Source organism: Euleptes europaea, chromosome 2, assembly GCF_029931775.1.
Source record: "Euleptes europaea isolate rEulEur1 chromosome 2, rEulEur1.hap1, whole genome shotgun sequence".
In the NCBI taxonomy this organism is placed as follows: Eukaryota; Metazoa; Chordata; class Lepidosauria; order Squamata; family Sphaerodactylidae; genus Euleptes; species Euleptes europaea.
The window spans coordinates 12751919-12772624 of NC_079313.1; the positions used below are offsets into that span (position 1 = coordinate 12751919).

The 20706-nt window shown below is 48.1% G+C and overlaps 1 protein-coding gene across 1 annotated transcript in view; it reads right to left on the reverse strand.

The window, feature by feature from the left end:
* The window catches only part of FBN3 (fibrillin 3), a 183004-nt gene that overhangs the window by 120056 nt on the left and 42242 nt on the right, over positions 1-20706 (reverse strand). The window contains exons 6-8 of the mRNA XM_056867588.1: positions 16276-16473; positions 14815-14940; positions 6117-6242 (exon numbers count right to left, since the gene is read on the reverse strand). Of these exons, the coding sequence (XP_056723566.1) occupies positions 6117-6242; positions 14815-14940; positions 16276-16473 (450 nt within the window). The remainder of the gene's footprint in view (positions 1-6116; positions 6243-14814; positions 14941-16275; positions 16474-20706) is intronic.

The following is a 20706-nucleotide window of genomic DNA, read 5'->3' on the forward strand; positions in this document are numbered from 1 at the left end:
TTGGCATCCACAGAAACCCTTGCTGACAAGAGAAATTGTCATGGGGGAGAGATGATCCCACATATAATAAATCATTGGTAGTAGCTGATAGGCCTGGGAGACATAGGCACAGACTAGATAAGTGATGCAGCTATGGTTGCCAACCTCCAGGTGGGGCCTTGCGATCTCCCGTAATCACAACCAATCTCCAGACAACAGAAATCAGCTCCCCTGGAGGAAATGGCTGCTTTGGAGGCTGGCTTTTATGGCATTATACCCCACTGAGGTCCCTCCCCTCTCCAAATGCTACCCTCCCTAAGCTCCACCCCTAAATCTCCAGGAATATCCCAACCTGGAGTTGGCATCCCTGGATGCAGCCCATACAAACTTGTTCTTTGGCTGTACAGTATGGCTCTGTCTCCAGGATTTGGTACCCCCTGTCAATTGAGTGGGGGCAATAGGTCCTGATGGCTACTCTCTGCCTCGGGTCTCAGTATACGGTTGGCAGATCTTGTGGTTTGACCTGAACATTTCAGGTATTGTAGCCTCTTTCTCAGGATTTACAGGAAACCTCACGGCCACAAGTCCAGGGAGAGTTATTTTCAACTTGGCTTGGAAGCGTTTGCTCCCATGACTCGCATGGTCTCTTTCCACCTCCAGCAATCCAACAAGTAAATCCTCTGCTGTGTTACTAGGCCCTGCCCCTGTTCCAATCAGGCTCCTCCCCTAGCTCCCAACCCCCAGCCCTTCAGGCTCTTGGATTGGGCAACCTTTCCTTATGTATTCAAAATATTTATATCCCGCCTCTCCAATTTCAGGGGAAGGATATGGAGCGAAGGTTGACTTGGTGCCAGCTTTTGCTATAAGCCACGCCCTATTATTAGGCTCCACCCCACCCCCGATGCAATTGGTCAGACTAAAGAAAGTTCTTCGTTATGTAATGCATAATGAAACATACAGGTCTCATTGCCACAAGATGTGATTCTGGACCTTTGATTTAGAGGGTTTCCAAAGGGGGTAGGACAAAGTAAAGGAAGGTCCCCTGATTATTATGATAGCTGAAGGAAACCTCCATGTTCAGAGGCAGTCTACCTCTGAATACCAGCTGCAAGAACCAGAGGGAGGCTTTGGCCTCTCTGCTCTGCTTGTGGCCCTTCCCGGGGCTGCTGTGTGAAACAGGATGCTGGCCTAGATGGGCCACCTTGACTGATCCAGCAAGGTTCTTCATACAGAGAAGTCATTTAACAGTTAGGAGCTATGACAGCTTCATGAAGCTTCCATGTTCAGAAACCGTCTACCTCTGAATAGCCAGGTGCACAGGATCTCCATACAATATTCCTAACGTGTGCAAATTGGGAGCTGAGGATATGCTACTTCTGGGTTTTTTTTTGTGTCCCCGTGGTTTATGTGGGCTTCAAGGGAAAAGGTTGGATAGAAACCACCTTCTTCCTTAAGCACAGCTGAACTTATTTTCTGCTTGGAGTGCGGGAAAATGGTCCTGGTGATAGAATCCAGGTCTCAAAATACTCCTTGTAATGCTTAGGGTGGTTTTTTTTTTTAATGGTAGCTATTCATATTGAGGTTTTTTATTTTGTGAAATAATAATAATAATAATCTTCTACCCTGTGAAGTCTAAGATGGCTCCAGTGCACTATGAGGAATTTAGACCCGGCCTGTCGAACAAAGGAACCTTTCAAAAAGATGGAATGCAAGTCGAGGACCCACCGGGGCGGCCGCCTTTCTTGCCAGAAAAAATATTGTTCATCCCAACGAATGACAACATATGTTCACTCCAGGGGAACGGCTCACCGCATGACGTGGTGGAGCGGAGATTCAGTCAGCAAGGCAAGCGACCCCCTTGAGGAGCTCGGAGTTATTTTTAAAGGCTGGCCTTTCTAATTAAATTCACTCAATGTTTGCAAGGACTTTTTTTTTTTGGCAGCCCTGAAAGGGCTTCATTGTCCGTAACATTAAAAAAAAAAAAAAAGTGAGAAAAGCCCTCAGAAGGCCTATGTACAGGGCATGGAGGCTAAACGCCCCCCCAGCGACGGGTACACTGCCCTCGGACATGGAAGTTCCACTTAGCCAGCTGTTCATGTTGATCCTGTTCGTTCTCCAAAGAGGTCAGGGCGGCATGGTTCTTCCGTCCCCCCCATCATTTTATCATCACAACAACCCTGCCAGGTAGGTTAGGCTGAGTCACAGTGACTGAACTGCACATATTGATTTGTGCTAAAATTCAATTCACCACTCAGTGGCAGAACACAGATGTTAAGGGGTGCAAGAGCTCAGTGCAGGGTAGCCGAATGTATGGATTCAGTTGGCCCTGTGTAGGGTCACCAGCCCCGGGATGAGAAATACATGGGAGATTTTGGGGGTGGAACCTGAGGAGGGTGGGTTTGGAGGAGGGGAGGGACTTCAGTGCCATAGAGTCCAATTGCCAAAGCGGCCATTTTCTCCAGGGGAACTGATCTCTGTCACCTGGAGATCAGTTGTAATAGTGGGAGTTCTCCAGTCACCTCCTGGAGGTTGACAAAGCTAGCCATATGGATGGAGATGCCTCTACATGAGCAAGGGTAAACACAGCGCAGAAAAGGGAAGCCAGTCCTCTGGACCCAAGAATATAAACCATTGCACCCAGATTGCTTTGGGGTGGCAGCTTAGGAGGGAAGAGTTTACAGCAGGGGTGTCAAACATAAGGCCCGTGGGCCGGATTCGGCCCCGTGAGAGCTCTTGAACACATGAACACATAAAGCTGCCTTATACCGAAATCAGACCCTTGGTCCATCAAAGTCCGTATTGTCTACTCAGACAGGCAGCAGGTCTCCAGGGTCTCAGGCAGGGGTCTTTCACATCACCTACTTGCCTGGTCCTTTTAACTGGAGATGCCGGGGATTGAACCTGGGACCTTTTGCATGCCAAGCAGATGCTCTGCCACTGAGCCACAGCCCCTCCTCTTATCTGGCCCATGAGCCAGCCAAGGCAGCCACCCACCCCACTCTCGATCTGGGCTGGTGAGGCATACCCCGGCCCGACCAAGTGACATTTATGTCATATCCGGCCCTCGTAAGAATTGAGCTTGACACCCCTGGTCTACAGGTGGGCAGGGACGTCATCTGCACCCCTCCATCCCTATGCTTTTTGCTACTGTCTCTGCCCCAATAATCAAGCCAGCCCGCCCCCCCCTGCCGTGGCCCAGCAATGCCCCCATTTCTCCCTTCACACCTGAAAGGGGGCGGGATGTGGAGCTCAGTCCTGCCATTTTGAAGGCGGAGTTTGGATCCACTCCCTCCTCCCCAGATTGGCTGGAGGTGGAGCATCCCCACAGACATTTCGCCCCACAACGACTCTGCACTTCCTCCCCCAAGCCAGATCAAGGAGGTTTTCCTGTGATCCTGCTCGAAGAAGACATTCCACAATGGGCCCACAAGTCGTGCTTGGAAACAGCACAGCATCACATGTACACATGTACATGAAGCTGCCTTATACTGAATCAGACCCTCGGTCCATCAAGGACAGTATTGTCTACCCACACCGGCAGCGGCTCTCCAGGGTCTCAGGCAGAGGTCTTTCACATCACCTGCTTGCCTAGTCCCTTTAACTGGAGATGCCGGGGATTGAACCTGGGACCTTCTGCATGCCAAGCAGATGTTCTATAACTGAGCCACAGCCCCTCCCCAATGAACACATGAAGCTGCCTTATACTGAATCAGAGCCTCAGTCCATCAAGGTCAGTATTGCCTACTCAGACCACCAACGGCTCTCAGGCTGAGGTCTTTCACATCACCTACTTGCCAGGTCCCTTTAACTGTAGATGCCGGGGATTGAACCTGGGACCTTCTGCATGCTCTACCACTGAGCCACTGAGCCACATCGTCCCCCAAATGTGGTGTGTGTGCATGTGTATGCCAGGGGTTCCCAACCTTTTTGAGTCCACGGGCACCTTTGTTATTATGGTACAGCGAGGTGGGTTGCAACCACAAAATGGGTGCCATAAAATGGCTGCAGCTTACCTACAGTCGCACAGTGAAGATCCTTGTGCTGTGGTAGCAGCTGCTGCCAAAGCAGCGTTTTTTAAAAATCTGCATCGTCGATCAGATCTCCCGTAGCCAATCAGAAGCCTTGTTGGGCAAAAGCCACAACTGGCCCCACCCACTTCCTATAAACACTTGGCGGATGCCTGTAAAGATGTCGGCAGGCGGCACAGTTAGGGTTGCCAGGTTTTCGGGGTGGATCCTGAGGTGGGCGGGGTTTGGGGAAGGGAGGGACTTCAATGCCATAGAGGCCAATGGCCAAAGCGGCCATTTTCTCCAGATGAACTGATCTCTGTCGGCTGGAGATCAGTAGAAATAGCAGGAGATCTCCAGCTAGTACCTGGAGGTTGGCAACCCTAGGGAGGGGGGCCATCTTGCCAATCTCTTGCCTACAAAACGTTGTTGTCCCCTCAAGCTGCTAATTAGGAGATTGATTTTTTAAAATATTATTTTATCCTGGCAACTGTTATTTCAAGCTGCCAGCGGTCTATTTTTATCATCTCTGTTGGGCTGGGTTTTAAAATAATGGATTTTAATTAATAGCTTTCATTAATTTTTCTTTATTACTTTTATTATTAATTCAATTTATAAACTGCACGCTTCCCGGTCAGACCGGGCTCAGGGCGGCTAACAATCTTATTCACAATTACATTATTTCATAAAACATAATTAAAACCCTAATAAAATTAAACGATACACCAATAAAACCAGCTGGAACATATAACAACTCACTGGGGCTATAGTGAGTTGGGAGGAGAAGCAATCTGGCCCCACCAGAAGTGATGGAATAATGTAAGTACAGGAAGGTGGGCAGGGAGGTCAGCTATGATATAATATACCGCTGCTGTCCTCAACCATAGCCCCGGCGGAACATCTCTGACTGCAAGCCCTGCTAGGGTTGCCAACCTCCAGGTAATCAATCAAAATAACAACACACACAATATTTTATAGCAAACACAAAGTGTATTTAAACAGGAGCGACAAGAATATAAGAGTTATCAAACTAGCTAATAACATGCAAAACGCATACAAACAGACACGTGGTACCGAACACGGTATTATTTACAATTATATACAATTAACACTTATGTCCCACAGCACGCTAATATTACAGTCCTACAAATATAGAGCGAAGTAAGCTATATATAGACTTAACAGGCCTTAAAGACACGGGGAGTATAGATCCCTTAAAAGTGTAATGCCAAACGTCTGGTGGGACCCACAAGCGAAAAGTTGTTCAGGACCGCAAATCCCAGGTATTCTTTTGCGTTTCACCAAAGAGGCTTCATCAGCCTTGCATGTCTCTAAAGAGGTTCACAACCGCCTTGAATACAGGTCAGGATGGTTTCAGGAAAATTTCTCTATGTATTTCCTGAAACCATCCTGATGAAGCCTCTTTGGTGAAATGCAAAAGAATACCTGGGATTTGCGTACCTTTCAACGAAGGATACTCACCGTGTCTTTAAGGCTTGTTAAGTCTATATACAGCTTACTTCACTCTATATTTGTAGGACTGTAATATTAGCGTGCTGTGGGACATGTGTTCATTGTATATAATAGTAAATAATATCGTGTTCTGTACCACGTGTCTGTTTGTATACGTTTTGCATGTTATTAGCTAGTTAGATAATTCTTATATTCTTGTCACTCCTGTTTAAATACACTTTGTGTTTGCTATAAAATATTGGGTGTGCTGTTATTTTGATTGAGTATCTCTCAGTACAGCACCGGGTGATTGTTGTTTTGCTTTGTAACCTCCAGGTAATAGCTGGAGATCTCCTGCTATTACAACTGATCTCCAGCCGATAGAGATCAGATCACCTGGAGAAAATGGCCACTTTGGCAACTGACCTCTATGGCATTGAAGTCCCTCCTCTCCCCAAACCCCTCATCCTCAGGCTCCGCCCCAAAAACCTCCCGCTGATAGCAAAGTGGGACCTGGCAACCCTACCCCGGTCTCACCAGGCTGCCTTGAATCCATTATTGCTGCCTTGAATCCATTATTGTGGGCAAGATAAGCAACGTGCCTGAGTTCAATTGCCACCACCCCAGCACATGGTAAGCTCATGGTAGAACAGGTGAGGCACAGATTTGCCATCTTACCCACGCAGCGGGATCCGTCCGGGCTGGTCATGAAGCCTCGTGGGCAGGCACAGACGTAACTGCCAGCCGTGTTGGTACATTCGCCGCCATCGCATACACTGGAAATACTGGTACACTCGTCCACATCTGAGGAGGAGCAATTAAAGCATGGTGAGTCAGCAGCCAATGAGTCTTAACTACTGCAAGGGGTCCCCGAATAAGCAATGCCCTGGGTGGGGGTGGGGGAGGAATCCTTGGAGGCCTGAATGAAAGAGAAACATGCGTTTGAAAAGACAGCGGAGTGTTGGAACCAGGGATACAGGGAGGGTGGATGCTAGTTGCTGATGTGGAGAAAAAATTGAGACATTAGTCCAATGGCACCTTAAAGACTAACACAGGTCTTTTATGCATGGGAGTTTTACCTGGGGTTTGAGGCTCTCTTGGCCCACACTTTTCTGTTCTGAATCCTAAAAATGCTATGCGTGTTCTTGTTTGCCCTGGAGAAAGTCCTGGGATTTCCAGGGTACTGCAGAATCACCAGCAGAAATCTGGAAGCGTCTGAGTCCCCGCCCCTTGAAAACGCTGCTTTGTAATTGGCTATAGTGCTTACTGTGAGAAAAAAGTCAACCCCCCCCCCCCCCAAGCTCCCCTCTCCTGTGCTTTGGTTTATGCATGGACATGGGGACAATTTGACCCGGGCTGATCTCAGGGGAGATAGAAGAATTGGGTTACATCAAGATCGGGAAGATCCAGACGTTGTGCAGGCTAGATGCGAGGTCATCTCTAAGAGACAGAAAACTCATGCATAACCCCAACGAAAAACTGATTCGGACCAGCGGAGAAAGTAAGTCAAAGTGCCCATGCTTAAATGACCACAGTGGTCTCCAGCATATGCTTTTGTGAGTCAGAGCTCACTTCATCAGATGCATGGAGCGTTTGTCCATTAGGCAGATGCATAAAGCTACAAACAACAGAAAGGTGGGAAGGCTAACACGTCACTGGCTCGCCAGATCTCATCAGATCTCCAAAGCTAAGCAGGGTCGGCCCTGGTTAGTACTTGGATGGGAGACCACCAAGGAAGTTGCTATGCAGAGGCAGGCAATGGCAAACCACCTTGAAAACCCTATGGGGTGGCCATAGGTCAGCTGTGACTTGATGGCACTTTTCCATCCCCCATCCCCCACCCTGTTGGTGGACAGGTAAAATGAGATTAACATCAGATCTAATCTAGGAGAGGATGGGGAGAGACATTATAGCAAAATCCAGTTAGAAAAGTTCAGAGACCCTGTAAAGGCTAGATTTTTAATATCTGTAAAAGTTGGGTGGTGCTAAGATACCAGCACCTGTAGTGAGTGAGAAATCCCTAATTCTTGTTCAAACTTGGGAAGGAAATACTACTGAACTTTTGAATGAATCCTAAATCTGTACTTTCATGTTGGATTCTCCCTTTGAAATTCTTTTTCTTTTTTGCAGAGAACAGAGTCTTCTAGACTTCTAAATGTTCCCAAACTGGTTTACGACTATTGTGATTTTTAATGCCAGACTTGTGCATTTGCATAAGTACTGACCTGTTTATCTAACACTGAGAAGCAGAAAGGCATTATTGGCACAGGAGGGCATATCTCACATTACAGGACGGGCAGATGGATAAACCTGAGATGGTATTGCTGATGTTATTCGGTATCACGAGCGTCAGATTTGGAAGGGATAAAAGATGTGCGCGAATTAAAATAAAGCGGGGGACGCCACGCATTCACAGAAATATTTTTAAAAGCAGGCTTTCTAATGTGTTCGTAAGCAAGACCAGGTTATTTGGAAATATAAAGATCTGGGGTGATATTTGATACGCAGGATTTCCAAAGCATCTACAGCAAGCTCAGCTCACACCAAATGTCCATTGATATCCAAGGTTCTGTCTTGCTGCCACTGTAAAAAAATGTGACGCCTCCAAACAGCCTGTGCGCATCTTATATGCACACTGTTTCTGGCTCTGGCTCTTTCGAGTAATAACCTCCCGATTTGTTCCAAGTTGCTGTTAAAAATTAAAAGTCAACACTCCGCATTTGGGCTTCCAGACAATGGCCGAATTCAAGGCAAACGTTGATTTTGGAAGGTGCTTGCTCGAAATGCTTTTTGGGCTCTGAAAGTGGCGGAGAGAGGGGAAGGAACAGCCCACGGACGAGGGCCAAGGAGGAAGCCGCAAAGAAGCTGGAACGGGACGACGTCACTTTGCAAAACCCGCAGGATCTCCGTGATTCCCAGCGCCTGACAGAGTGCGCCGAGGGAATCCATCAAAAGCAACGCGCCCAGAAAGGAGGCAGAAGGAACGCCAGCCAAACCACACTGAGTTCTCATTTGAAAGGCAATGTTTGAAAATCTTGCATAAACATTCATACACACACACAGTACAGCTAAAAACTAGATGCCACCTGCCTGCCTATGACCCATGTTTTCAGAGCAGTCGGAATGCCACAGAATATTCACAAGCATTCCAACATCTGAGTGAAGAAAGGGTTCTCAATAAAATGTTGACAAAGGGAAACTTGTGCAGTCTTAAAAAAACAGCGATCTGGAGTGGAGAATTTTTTTTTTTTAACAAGAAGAAGAGTTGGTTTTTATATGCTGACTTTCTCTATCGCGTCAGGGAGACTCAGACTGGCTTACAATCACCTTCCCTTCCCCTCCCCACAACAAACACCCTGTGAGGTAGGTGAGGCTGAGAGAGTGTAACTCACCCAAGGTCACCCAGCTGGCTTCGCGGGGAAACAAATCCAGTTCACCAGATTAGCCTCCGCCGCTCATGTGGAGGAGTGGGGACTCAAACCCAGTTCTCCAGATCAGACTCCACCGCTCCAAACCACCGCTCTTAACTATACCACACTGGCTCTCACAGGCCTTTAGGAATGGAGGAGCAGAGGGGCAGTGCGGCGTGCTGGGAAACAGGGATGAACAGACTATCCCTGTTCCATTAGCGTTCTGAAATTTTGTTCCAAAACAAATAGAAGAAGGATGAATGGGTTTCCCCTGACCCTTTCCTTTATCATTCTGCACTCTACACCTCATCAACTTCAGTATAATTAGGAGAATTTCTAAAATTAATTCTGGAATTGTAATATAAGACATCCACAATCATACAGCAAATATCCTTGTACCTAATACACAACAAGAAACCTCAAAAAAAGTCCACAGACAAATATCTCCATGAGAACATTGTCCACACAGCTTGCTCTCCCCGGAGTGCAATGAATCAATGCTGGACTTTAATCCTAGGTGCAATGACCGTGGTGCAAAGATGGAAGAAGAAGAAGAAAAAGAAAAAGAAGAAGAAGAAGAGGAGGAGGAGGAGGAGGAGTTGGTTTTTATATGCCAACTTTCTCGACCATTTAAGGGAGACTCAAACTGGCTTACAATCACCTTCCCTTCCCCTCCTCTGTGAGGTGGGTGGGGCTGAGAGAGTGTGACCAGCCCAAGGTCACCCGGCTGGCTTCATGTGTAGGAGCGGGGAAACAAATCCCGTTCCCCAGATTAGCCTCCGCCGCTCATGTGGAGGAGTGGGGAATCAAACCCGGTTCTCCAGATCAGACTCTACCGCTCCAAACCACCGCTCTTAACCACTACACCATGCTGGCTCCCAAAGGTTCCTTGTAACGATGAACTGTAAATACTGTGAACCCTCCAAATGGACTAGACAGGGATCCAGGTACAACCCTGTTTCAACAGAGTCTTCATCAGGATTCAACATGGACTGCTACGTCGCCTGTTCTCATGTTGATTGGAACATTTCTTGTTGTGTATTAGGTACAAGGAACTTTGCTGTGTGATTGCGGATGTCTTATATGACACATGTTTAAAATTTTCTAAATATTGTGTTAGCACGTTCTTCACTGCTGTTCTTTGATTCTACCTTCCTAACAGCAGGCCAATTCTTTTTGTTGTACCACCTGGAGGTTGGCAGCCCTATGTGCCCACACATTCCTACCCATTCAGAAAACGCGACACACTGAAAACTCTCAAGACAATCACACCATGAGGAGCGGTTAAAACGCTTAGGGCTGTTTAGCTTGGAAAGAAGGCGGCTTTGGAGAGACATGATAGAGGTCTATAAAATTATGTATGGTTTGGAGAGAGTGGACAGGGAGAGGTTTTTCTCCTTCTCCCATAATACTAGAACGCGGGGTCATCTGCTGAAGCTGGAGGGTGAGAGATTCAAAACAGATAAAAGGAAGTATTTCTTCACACAACGCATAGTTAAATTGTGGAACTCCCTGCCCCAGGATGTGGTGGTGGCTGCCAAGTTGGAAGGCTTTAAGAGGGGAGTGGACATGTTCATGGAGGAGAGAGGTATTCATCGCTACTAATCACAATGGATATTAGTCATGATGCATACCTATTCTCTCTAGTATCAGAGGAGCATGCCTATTATCTTGGGTGCTGTGGAACACAGGCAGGATGGTGCTGCTGCAGTCGTCTTGTTTGGGGGCTTCCTAGAGGCACCTGATTGGCCACTGTGTGGGCAGACTGCTGGACTTGATGGACCTTGGTCTGATCCAGCAGGGCTTTTCTTATGTTCTTATGAGGGCTTTTTTTTGCAGTGTTTTATCTGTGCCCGTGGGCAACGCGCAAGAAAGAAGGATTCACATCTCATTCAGCTGCGTGTGTAACTTTAGACAGAGCTACTGCAGTTATAGATGAGAGATAACGGGATGCGCGTTCCAAGTCATATGAACCTGAAACCTGGGGTTTGAGGGCCAATGAACATTCCTGCTAAGAGACAATGCTGGTCTCTCAGTTCCAGGATTTCCCCTCAGTTCCAGGATTTCCCCTCTGAGAGCCAGCGTGGTGTAGTGGTTAAGAGCGGTGGAGTCTGACCCAGAGAACCGGGTTTGATTCCCCACTCCTCCACATGGGCAGCGGACGCTAATCTGGTGAACTGGATTTGTTTCCCCGCTCCTACACACAAAGCCAACTGGGTGACCTTGGGCTCGTCACAGCTCTCTTAGAGCTCTCCCAGCCCCACCTACCTCGCAGGGGGTCTATTGTGGGGTTTGATTCTTCCTTAAGTGGTAGAGAAAGTCGGCATATAAAAACCAACTCTTCTTCTTCTTCTTTTCCTCTTTCTCCCTTGAAGGGCAGAGTTCCTAAGAACACTCTGCTTTGGTTCCCACCGTGGCAATGATCAGAAGTTACAGGCTGTCCCTCTGTTGCCATCCAAAGCCTACCCTGTTGCCAACGAGAACTCTTAAAAAACACGAGCAAGGCTTTCTCTTTCCATTACCACATGAAACCAAACCACAAGTGCCAAATAAGCCCCCGGGGAACATCTCCTTTCAGGAAGAGATGCCGTGATCGAGACTGATGCGAAAGCTGGCTGAACCACAACACAGCTGGGGATGTGTGAGACGTACTCATGTCCCACTGATTCACATCTCTCCTGGAAATGGCTATCAGAAGAGTCCTGTGGGATCAGACCCGCAGACGATCTAGTTCAGCATTGTGCTTCATACAGTGGCCGACCAGACACCCCTAGAAGGCCTATCAGCAAGGCTAGCATGAGTGCTGTGCTAGGGGAGAAAGTCCATTTAGCCATTAGGGTTAATGAGTGTGTTAAGTGCCCTCAAGTCGGTTTTGACTCATGGCGACCCTATGAATCAATGTCCTCCAAAACGTCCTACCCTTAACAGCCTTACTCAGATCTTACAAACTGATGGCTGTGGCTTCCTTTATTGAGTCAATCCATCTCTTGTTGGGTCTTCCTCTTTTCCTGCTGCCTTCAACTTTTCCTAGCATGATTGTCTTTTCCAGTGACTCTTGTCTTCTCATGTGACCAAAGTACGACAGCCTCAGTTTAGTCATTGTAGCTTCTGGGTCAGTTCAGGTTTGATTTGATCTATAACCCACTGATTGGTTTTTTTGGAAGTCCAGGGTATCCGTAACACTCTCCTCCAACACCACATTTCAAAGGAATCTACTTTCTTTCCATCAGCTTTCTTTATTGTCCAGCTTTCACACCCATACATAGTAATAGGGAATATGATGGCATGAATTAACCTGATCTTGGTTGCTAGTGAGACATCCTTACACTTCAGAATCTTTTCTAGCTCCTTCATGGCTGCCCTTCCCATCTCAATCTCCTTCAGATTTCTTGGCTGCAGTCTCCCTTTTGGTTGATGATGGAGCCAAGGAATAGAAAGTCTTGAACAATTTCAATTTCCTCATGGTTAATTAAATAGGTAAAGGTCCCCTGTGTAAGCACCGGGTCATTCCTGACCCATGGGGTGACGTCACATCCCGACGTTTACTAGGCAGGCTTTGGAAGGATGGAAGACTGAGTCAACCTTGAGCCGGCTACCTGAAACCAACTTCCATCAGGATCGAACTCAGGTCGTGAGCAGAGCTTGGACTGCAGTACTGCAGCTTACCACTCTGTGCCACGGGGTTAATAGCCATCCATAAAACTATCCTTTACGAAACTGGGTTGCTCAAACAGATACTGGTTTGGCTCGCATTTTGCTCACTGGTTGTGTGGAGGGAGAAGAAGAAGAGTTGGTTTTTATGCCTGTAGATTTAGAGGCCGCTCCTCTTAAACATTATACCAAGCTGGCTCTCCAGCGTGGAGCCAGTTTTTTGACAGGCAGTTCATGAGCAGCTTGAGTCTGTTCATGTATTTCTCATGCATTCAAACAGTAGAGTACAGTACAATGGGCAGTATCTCATGCATGCACATTTTTACACAGCTAGGGTTGCCAGGCCGAGCCTGGCAGCTGTTGAGACTTGAGATGGTTGGGGTGGGGGCGTGGGTGTGCACGTAACATCGGCTATTTCCCTACGTCACAGCTGGGAAAAACCTGGAGTGATGTAAGGAGGCCATGGGAACTCAAAAATTTCCGGTGATTCCTAGTTACCCTACGTCATTTTTCAGTTTTCCCTGGAAGTGATGTAGGGACGCAGACAACATTGCTTAAAAAATGTTCTCCTACTGCCACTTGGAGCAGGTGTGGGTAACAATTGCAGAGAAACAGTATACAGGCATATCTCGGAGATACTGCGGCTTCAATTCCAGGTAAAGGTAAAGGTCCCCAGTGCAAGCACCAGGTCATTCCTGACCCACGGGGTGATGTCACATCCTGATGTTTACTAGGCAGACTTTTGTTTACGGGGTGGTTTGCCAGTGCCTTCCCCAGTCGTCTTTCCTTTACCCCCAGCAAGCTGGGTACTCATTTTACCAACCTCGGAAGAATGGAAGGCTGAGTCAACCTCGAGCCGGCTACCTGAAACCAACTTCCGTTGGGATCGAACTCAGGTTGTGAGCAGAGCTTGGACTGCAGTACTGCAGCTTACCACTCTGAGCCACGGGGCTCTTCGGGAAACTAGGTATGCCTGTATATAAATATATTATCAAAAATGAATACAAAGTCTGTCTGTATACATAAAGGACCAAAACAAATCAGAAATGCACAACCAAAACAAAATACAAATCATCTCCATAGAAGACAAAGCAGAAATACTTGACTAGACGCATTTTGACCATGTCTTTTTCAGTGGTCGTCAGATATAAACAATATACCCCATTAAACATTGCTAGAATATAGAAAAGATATACTAAATAAAGAGCCAGGGCTGCTCTGTACAGCAACAGGCAAACTTCATCCTGGAAGCAATATAGCAAATGTACACCAATTTGGGAAATATGAAATCGATTAAGGAGGATTCCCAAGGCATCGGTCCAGATTTGGAAACCAAGGCCTGGCAATTTCGAACTGCAAAATCCGGGGAGAAACCTGGAAGCATTCCTATCCAAACCCTCTCTCAAAGCACTGCCAGTCTTCTGAAAAGCATCTGCCTGCTCTTAAACCCTGCAACTTTGTTTCTGGTTCAGGGAGCTGTTCCTGTTGGCAGCAGAGGATAGGACTCGCAATAATGGGTTTAAATTGCAGGCGGAAAGGTACCGGCTGGATATTAGGAAAATGTTTTTTACAGTAACAGTTGTCCGGCAGTGGAATCGGCTCCCTAGGGAGGTGGTGAGCTCCCCCTCCCTGGCAGTCTTTAAGCAGAGGCTGGACAAGCACTTGTCAGGGATGCGCTAGGCCAGAGGGTTCCCAAACCTTTTGAATCATGGAGCACTTTTTAGGAGAGAAATTCGTCACTGAGCATGAATTTTCACCGAGCGCCTATAGACTAAACCGAATGACAGTGGTATTTTTCTTTCCAATCTCTTCACGGAGCACTAGGTGATGCTTCACGGAGCACCAAGTGGTCCTTGGAGCACAGTTTGGGAACCCTCTGCATCTAGGCTGATCCTTAGGGTTGCCAGGTGCCCGGTGGTGGTGGGCAAAGCCCCGGCAATTAGCCCCTCTGCTTGCTGACCACCTGAGGGTCAGCAGGAAAACGTGAACACGCGCGTACACACCACGCGCATGTCACTTTTGGTTTACAACTGGAAGTGCCGCCTCGCGAGGGGCCTTATATCACTCAAACTCTTAGTTTGAGCGGTAAAGGGCTGATTCACCACTCAATCTAAGAGGTATAAGGCCCCTTGCGAGGCGGCACTTCCGGTTGTAAACCGGAAGTGACACAGCTCTACTGATCCTGCATTAAGCAGGGGGCTGGACTAGATGGCCTGTATGGCCCCTTCCAACCCTACGATTCCATCATTCTGTTTTCAGGGTGGCCCACAGCATCCTGAAAATCCGGTCTCGCTTCGCCTTCTATGCTGCCTCACCTTCACATTTGTGGCTGGTCTCGCTCTGCTTGTGGCCTGCGGGGCATTTGCACTCGTAGGATCCCACCGTGTTGAGGCAGTTCCCTCCTTGGCACAAGCCCGGGATCGCCTGGCACTCGTCGACATCTGCAGGGGGGGGGGGGGTAGCGAGCGAGAAAAGACAACTGACAACGGTCACAGTGATTTATTTATTTGGAAAATATCTACGCCGCCTGTCCAGATAACCTGTCTGAGGCACCTTACATGGCAAAGCATAGGAAAACCATTACAAAACCAACAAAAAATAACGAACAATTAAAAAACCCAGCCAGAGCATAAAAAAAGCATTAAATGTTTAGCAATCTAAAAGGAGCTTTGTACAACAAGCTAGAAGCAAACTATGGGGTCTTTTTTGGGATTATGCATGCCTGTCAGAGGTCGCCTAGCTCTCCCTCTGCGTTTCCCCATGTTTTGCCCGTGTTTTCAGGGGGACCTGTTTCATCTCGAATTTTAAAACATGGGAAAAACGCGGGAAAACACAAGGGGAGAGCGAGCTGACTTCTGATGGTGGGAAACGGCATGCATAATCACAACAAAGACCCAAAGTCGTCGTCGGAGGGATGACGGCGAGTGAAACAGCCATGCGTAACAGACCTTAGTTAAAAGTTGGGTAAAAAGAAATCTTTCTAACAGTCAGAGAGGTTCCTTAGTGGAACAGGCTTCCTCGAGAGGTGGTGGGCTCTCCTTCCCTGGAGGTTTTTAAGCAGCGGCTAGATGGCCATCTGTCAGCAATGCTATGATCTTAGGCAGATGATGAAAGGGAACGCATCTTGGCCATCTTCTGGGCATGGAGTTGGGGTCACTGGGGGTGGGTGGGAGAGGTAGTTGTGAATTTCCTGCATTGTGCAGGGGGTTGGACTAGATGACCCTGGTGGTCCCTTCCAACTCTATGATTCTATGATCTTAACTGGCAGCCTTGGCATCTATAGAAAGTTACCATGCCAAGGCAAAGGGTTCTAAGACCAGCCTTCTCCCTGATACTTAGGAATTTGTTCCCATAGAAAAAAATATCCCTCCACTTGGAAAACTAGCATCTCAGATAGCAGGTTTTGGGAAAGAGCATTTTTGGCCTGAGGCTGTGGACATAGGGTTGCCATCTCCTGCTATTTCAACTGATCTCCAGCCGATAGAGAACAGTTCCCCTGGAGAAAATGGCTGCTTTGGCAATTGGACTCTATGGCATTGAAGTCCCTCCCCTCCCCAAACCCCACCCTCCTCAGGCTCCACCCCAAAAACCTTCCACCAGTGGTGAAGAGGAACCTGGCAACCCTATGTGGACAGCTGCTGGCAGCCTCGCTAGGCTAGACAGGCCAAGGGGAAGTTAGGAGAAGGCAAGCTCCATATCTGGGAAGCAGACTGGCCTGCTCTGAAGGAAAGGTGTTTGGCGACACGGGATGAAGCCCGACGAAGGCTCGGCCTTACCTTGACATGCTCCTGTGCGGATGTTGGGAATGAAGCCCCGTCGGCATGGGTGAGGCTGGGCCGGGCACATCTCGCAAGGGTGCCCCCAGGCCCGCCCGATGGTGGCACAGCACATGGTCTTGGTGCAGACAATGCCGCTCAGCTGGCCCTGGCACATCTGGTTGCTGACCTGGCTGAAGCAGGGCCCCGTGCGGTAATCTAGGGCAGGAAAGGGGGCAGAGGAGGGAGTCAGAGGAGGCCACAACCTTCCCTCCCCCACACTCTCCTGTTAAGATTTTTAAGCACTGAATGATAAAAGAAAGCTGGACAAAGCAGACACGAAAAGGGTTGTTTTAAGAGAGGCGGAAGAGGTTTGAAAGAAGCATTGGTCATTTATGCTTGGTCGCTTTAACCTCCTTCCTTTTCAGCCAGAATTCAGCCAGGATCAAACACATGCGTTTCGCCGAACGTGCATTCGATCCTGGCTGAATTTTTCTGAACGCACATTACCTCATTCCTTGTCAGCTCAACCATGTTTCAACGCAAAACGAACCCATCTTTTCCCATTCCTCTTCTGGCCCGAATTAAACGGTTCATCCTGGCTCATTCCGGAATCAATGGGCAAAAACGCACGGTCGCCTTAGCCTCCTTTATTCCCTGTTTCAGCCAGGATTCAGCCAGGATCGAACGCATGCGTTTCGCCGAACATGCGTTCGATCCTGGCTCAATCCTGACTGAAACAGGGAATAAAGGAGGCTAAAGCGACCGTGCGTTTACGCCCATTGAGCAAGTGTACAACTTTCTCGGGTAGAGCTTCGCCCCACCCTTTTCCAAATCCCTCTTCAAGGCAACATGCAGATAGTCAAACAGGGGAAGCACAGAAGATTGGCTTCTCTCACAGCCAATCACAAAGCAGTGTGTAAAGAGGCAGGGATTCAAGTGCTTCCTGCTTCCTGCCAACTCGGAGCTCTTTCTGAGCAAACAAGGTTTGGATTTTAAAACAAGGTTTGGATTTCTCCCCCCCCCCCCGCGCTTCTTTCCGATTGCTCTGTTTTTTGTTCTTAAAATGCTTTTTTATGCGGCAGTTGGGTTTGGGGGGAAGGAAATCTTCTCTCTTGTAGAAAGCCAATTACAGAGCAGCATTTAAAGGGGGGGACTTGATTTGAACTTGGGAGACTGCTTTTCAGTATTCATGCTTCCATTAGCACACAGTTTCGTCCCTGATAATTCCAGCCAATGCATACAGTTTTCCCAAACCGGGTTACTTTGATCCTGGCTGAAACGGGGAATAAAGGAGGTTAAAGCGACCATGCATAAATGACCATTGGCTTTTTATACAGGGACATTTCCCTGCGGTCATCCCCACCGACTGCTTCAGGGCTCCCTTTGGATTATGCATACCTTTGCTGACCGTCAGTGGTCGCCTCGCTTTCCCTGCGCATATTGCCCACATTTTTCAGATACTGGCTAAAACAACATCCAGAAAACACGGGCAAAATGTGTGGGGAGAGCGAGGCAACCTCTGATTGTCGTAAAAGGCATGCATAATCCTAGAGAAGATCCTAGAGATCTGTTGGTAAAACCTGGGGGGGGGGGCAGTGTTTAGAGATGGCAAAGGTTAAGGGTGACATTACATTCCGACGTTTACTAGGCAGACTATGTTTACGGGGTGGTTTGCCATTGCCTTCCCCAGTCATCTACACTTTACCCCCAGCAATCTGGGTACTCATTTTACCGACCTTGAAAGGATGGAAGGCTGAATATTGTCGAAGGCTTCCACGGTCAGAGTTCATTGGTTCTTGAGGGTTATCCGGGCTGTGTAACCGTGGTCTTGGTATTTTCTTTCCACGGTTACACAGCCCGGATAACCCACAAGAACCAATGGAAGGCTGAGTTGACCTTGAGCCGGCTACCTGAAATCGACTGCCTTCGGGATCGAACTCAGGTCATGAGCAGAGCTTTTGACTGCAGTGCTGCAGCTTCATGTAGCTTAGAGATGAGAGGGATTGAAGTGGACTATAATGCCATACAGCCCACCCTCCGAAGCTGCCATTTTTCTCCAGGGGAGCTAATCTCAGTCATCTGGAGAGCAAATGTAATTCTGGGAGATCTCCAGGCACCCTCCTGGAGGGTGGTAACCCCAGTTTCCACAAGTGCTGGTACTTTCCTGTGTCGCAAAGAGTTTCTGGCATCCAGCGTGCCATTTGCCTCCTTCTGACAGTCACTGTCCCATCGGCCTGACCCTCCCACCTGCCCTTGAGTCCAGTGGTGGACCTACATTTTTGGGACCCTGAAGCTTGGACTGTTATGGGGGCCCCTTTGCAACCAGAAATAATAGAACAACATCCAACAAGGTACAAAGGGCCTTGCTACCCTTGAAAGGACCTCAAGGCCCCAATGGCGGAAAACAGGGTGGTGGGGTGGAGTCCTTGAAAATGGGCCATAAGTGAGCCCCTTCCCACCAGCAACGACTTCTGGGTAACCGCTGATATCTTCTTCAGTGGGATTGTACTATGGCAGATGTATTGGTTCATTCTCTAACAGAGAGGTGGAAGGTCATCAGAAGAGGCTCCCCCCCAAACCCAATTGCCACATAATTTTTTTTTAAGAACAACAACAAAAAAGGAGCAATCTGAAAGGAGCAGGGGAGAACTCCACGCCTTGGTTTTTAAAAGCCTTTATTGTGCCCAGAAAGAGCTCCAAAGAAGCAGGAAGCATTTGAATCCCCGCCTCTGGACATGCTGCCTTGTAATTGGCTGTGAGAGAAAGCAAGCTTCCGTGTCCCACACTTTGCCTTCTGCATGGGGATTTCACCCGGGCTTTGCTCAGGGAAGATGGAAAAGTCGGGTTAACTGAGGAATGGGACGACCCGGACATTGTGAGGGCTGGCAGTGAGGTCATCTCTAATGGACGTAAAACTCATGCATAACTCCAGGGAGCAACTAATTCAGACCGGGGGGCGAACGTGAGTGAAAGTTTCCATGCGTAAATGACCAAAGTGAGCTTTGAGCCTCTGACCCACAAAGCTTACACTCTGGACAACTGTGTTGGTCTTTAAGATGCTACTGGACTCGAATTTTGTTCTGCAGACTAATACAGCTACCCACCTGAACCTAATGCATGCAAAACACACCTGACAGTTAAACTGCACTTTGAGCATCGGACTCCAAAGCAAAATTAGCTCTCCAACCCAGTCTGGCTGGTTTTTATTTTCTGGTCTGTTAGCAATTCTAATGGAGTTTGAACACTACATGGAAACGTGTCATCTCCTTCTGGAACAATTTTCCGGAGAGGCATCTCTGCGAACTTCATTAAAAATTGGAATGAAGTCAAGAAAGGCAACGCGCGGCGGAATGCGCATCTGAAAAGATTAGTGTGCTTCCCCAATATTATCTAACTGAGCCTTACCCGTCTACAAACTGGTTCCGTGTGCAGTGTGGGTGACCCTGGACAACACATCCGCAACAGATATAAGAATGAAAAGAAGAAGAAGAGATTCCAAGGGGGGAAAAAACCCAAACAACCAACTGTCAGGCTGAAGAGTCGGAGTGGCTGAATGTTTCCTTTATAGTACTTGTGCTATTTCCACACAACTCAAAACAAGGCCAGCGATTTTCTCCTGGGGGATTTTTAAGTGATGGGAAACAGATTGCGGAACATGACTCGCTCGCATATTTTGCAACCCAGCAAAGTCTCTGCAGCTCATTACGGGCCACTGACGGGCCGAATCTTCATGTGGAACTGCTTAGCCGGTTCCAAGAAAGCGGAATCTTTTCATAATGGAGAACAGTTGCATTCTCCCCGTTGCGACGGGCAGAACAACCAAACACAGCAGGGGGGGTGAGGGGGAGATTTCTTTCTTTTTTTGTCAGAGACATTTCCTTTGTTGGGTGAAAACCAAGGGTGGATATTTCAGGACACTCGGGCCGTTGACTGAAGTCAGCGTCGGACCATGCGGAGAACTTTCTGGGAATCGAGCAAGTTCAGGAGAGGCGCAAGACCTGTGGTGAGGGATGCGCTCTTGAGGACTCTGGGGTGCCTTCTTGGGCTGCCCTTCCTGACCTCAGCTCGCTGCGTCATAAGAAAAGCTGTGTGTAACGAGGAATAATTTCTCGATAAAGCTGACGGGAATTCCCAGGGCAAAACAGAGGTCCAATCAACAACAAAATACTCCTAGAGATTTAGCGGGGGGAAGTGACTCATAAACACCAGCAAAAAGAGAGAGAGCGACAGTGCGCACACGTGAGGCAGTGTGGTGTAGTGATTAGAGAGCTGGACTAGGTTCTGGGAGATCCAGGTTCAAATCTCTGCACCTCCACACAACTTACTGAGTGAACTCGGGCCAGTCCCACACTCTCAGCCTAGCCTACCTCACAGGGCTGTTGTGAGGATAAAAGGAGGAAGCAACAAACATGTATGCCGTTGGGGGAAGAGTGAGCTCAACCCGTACAA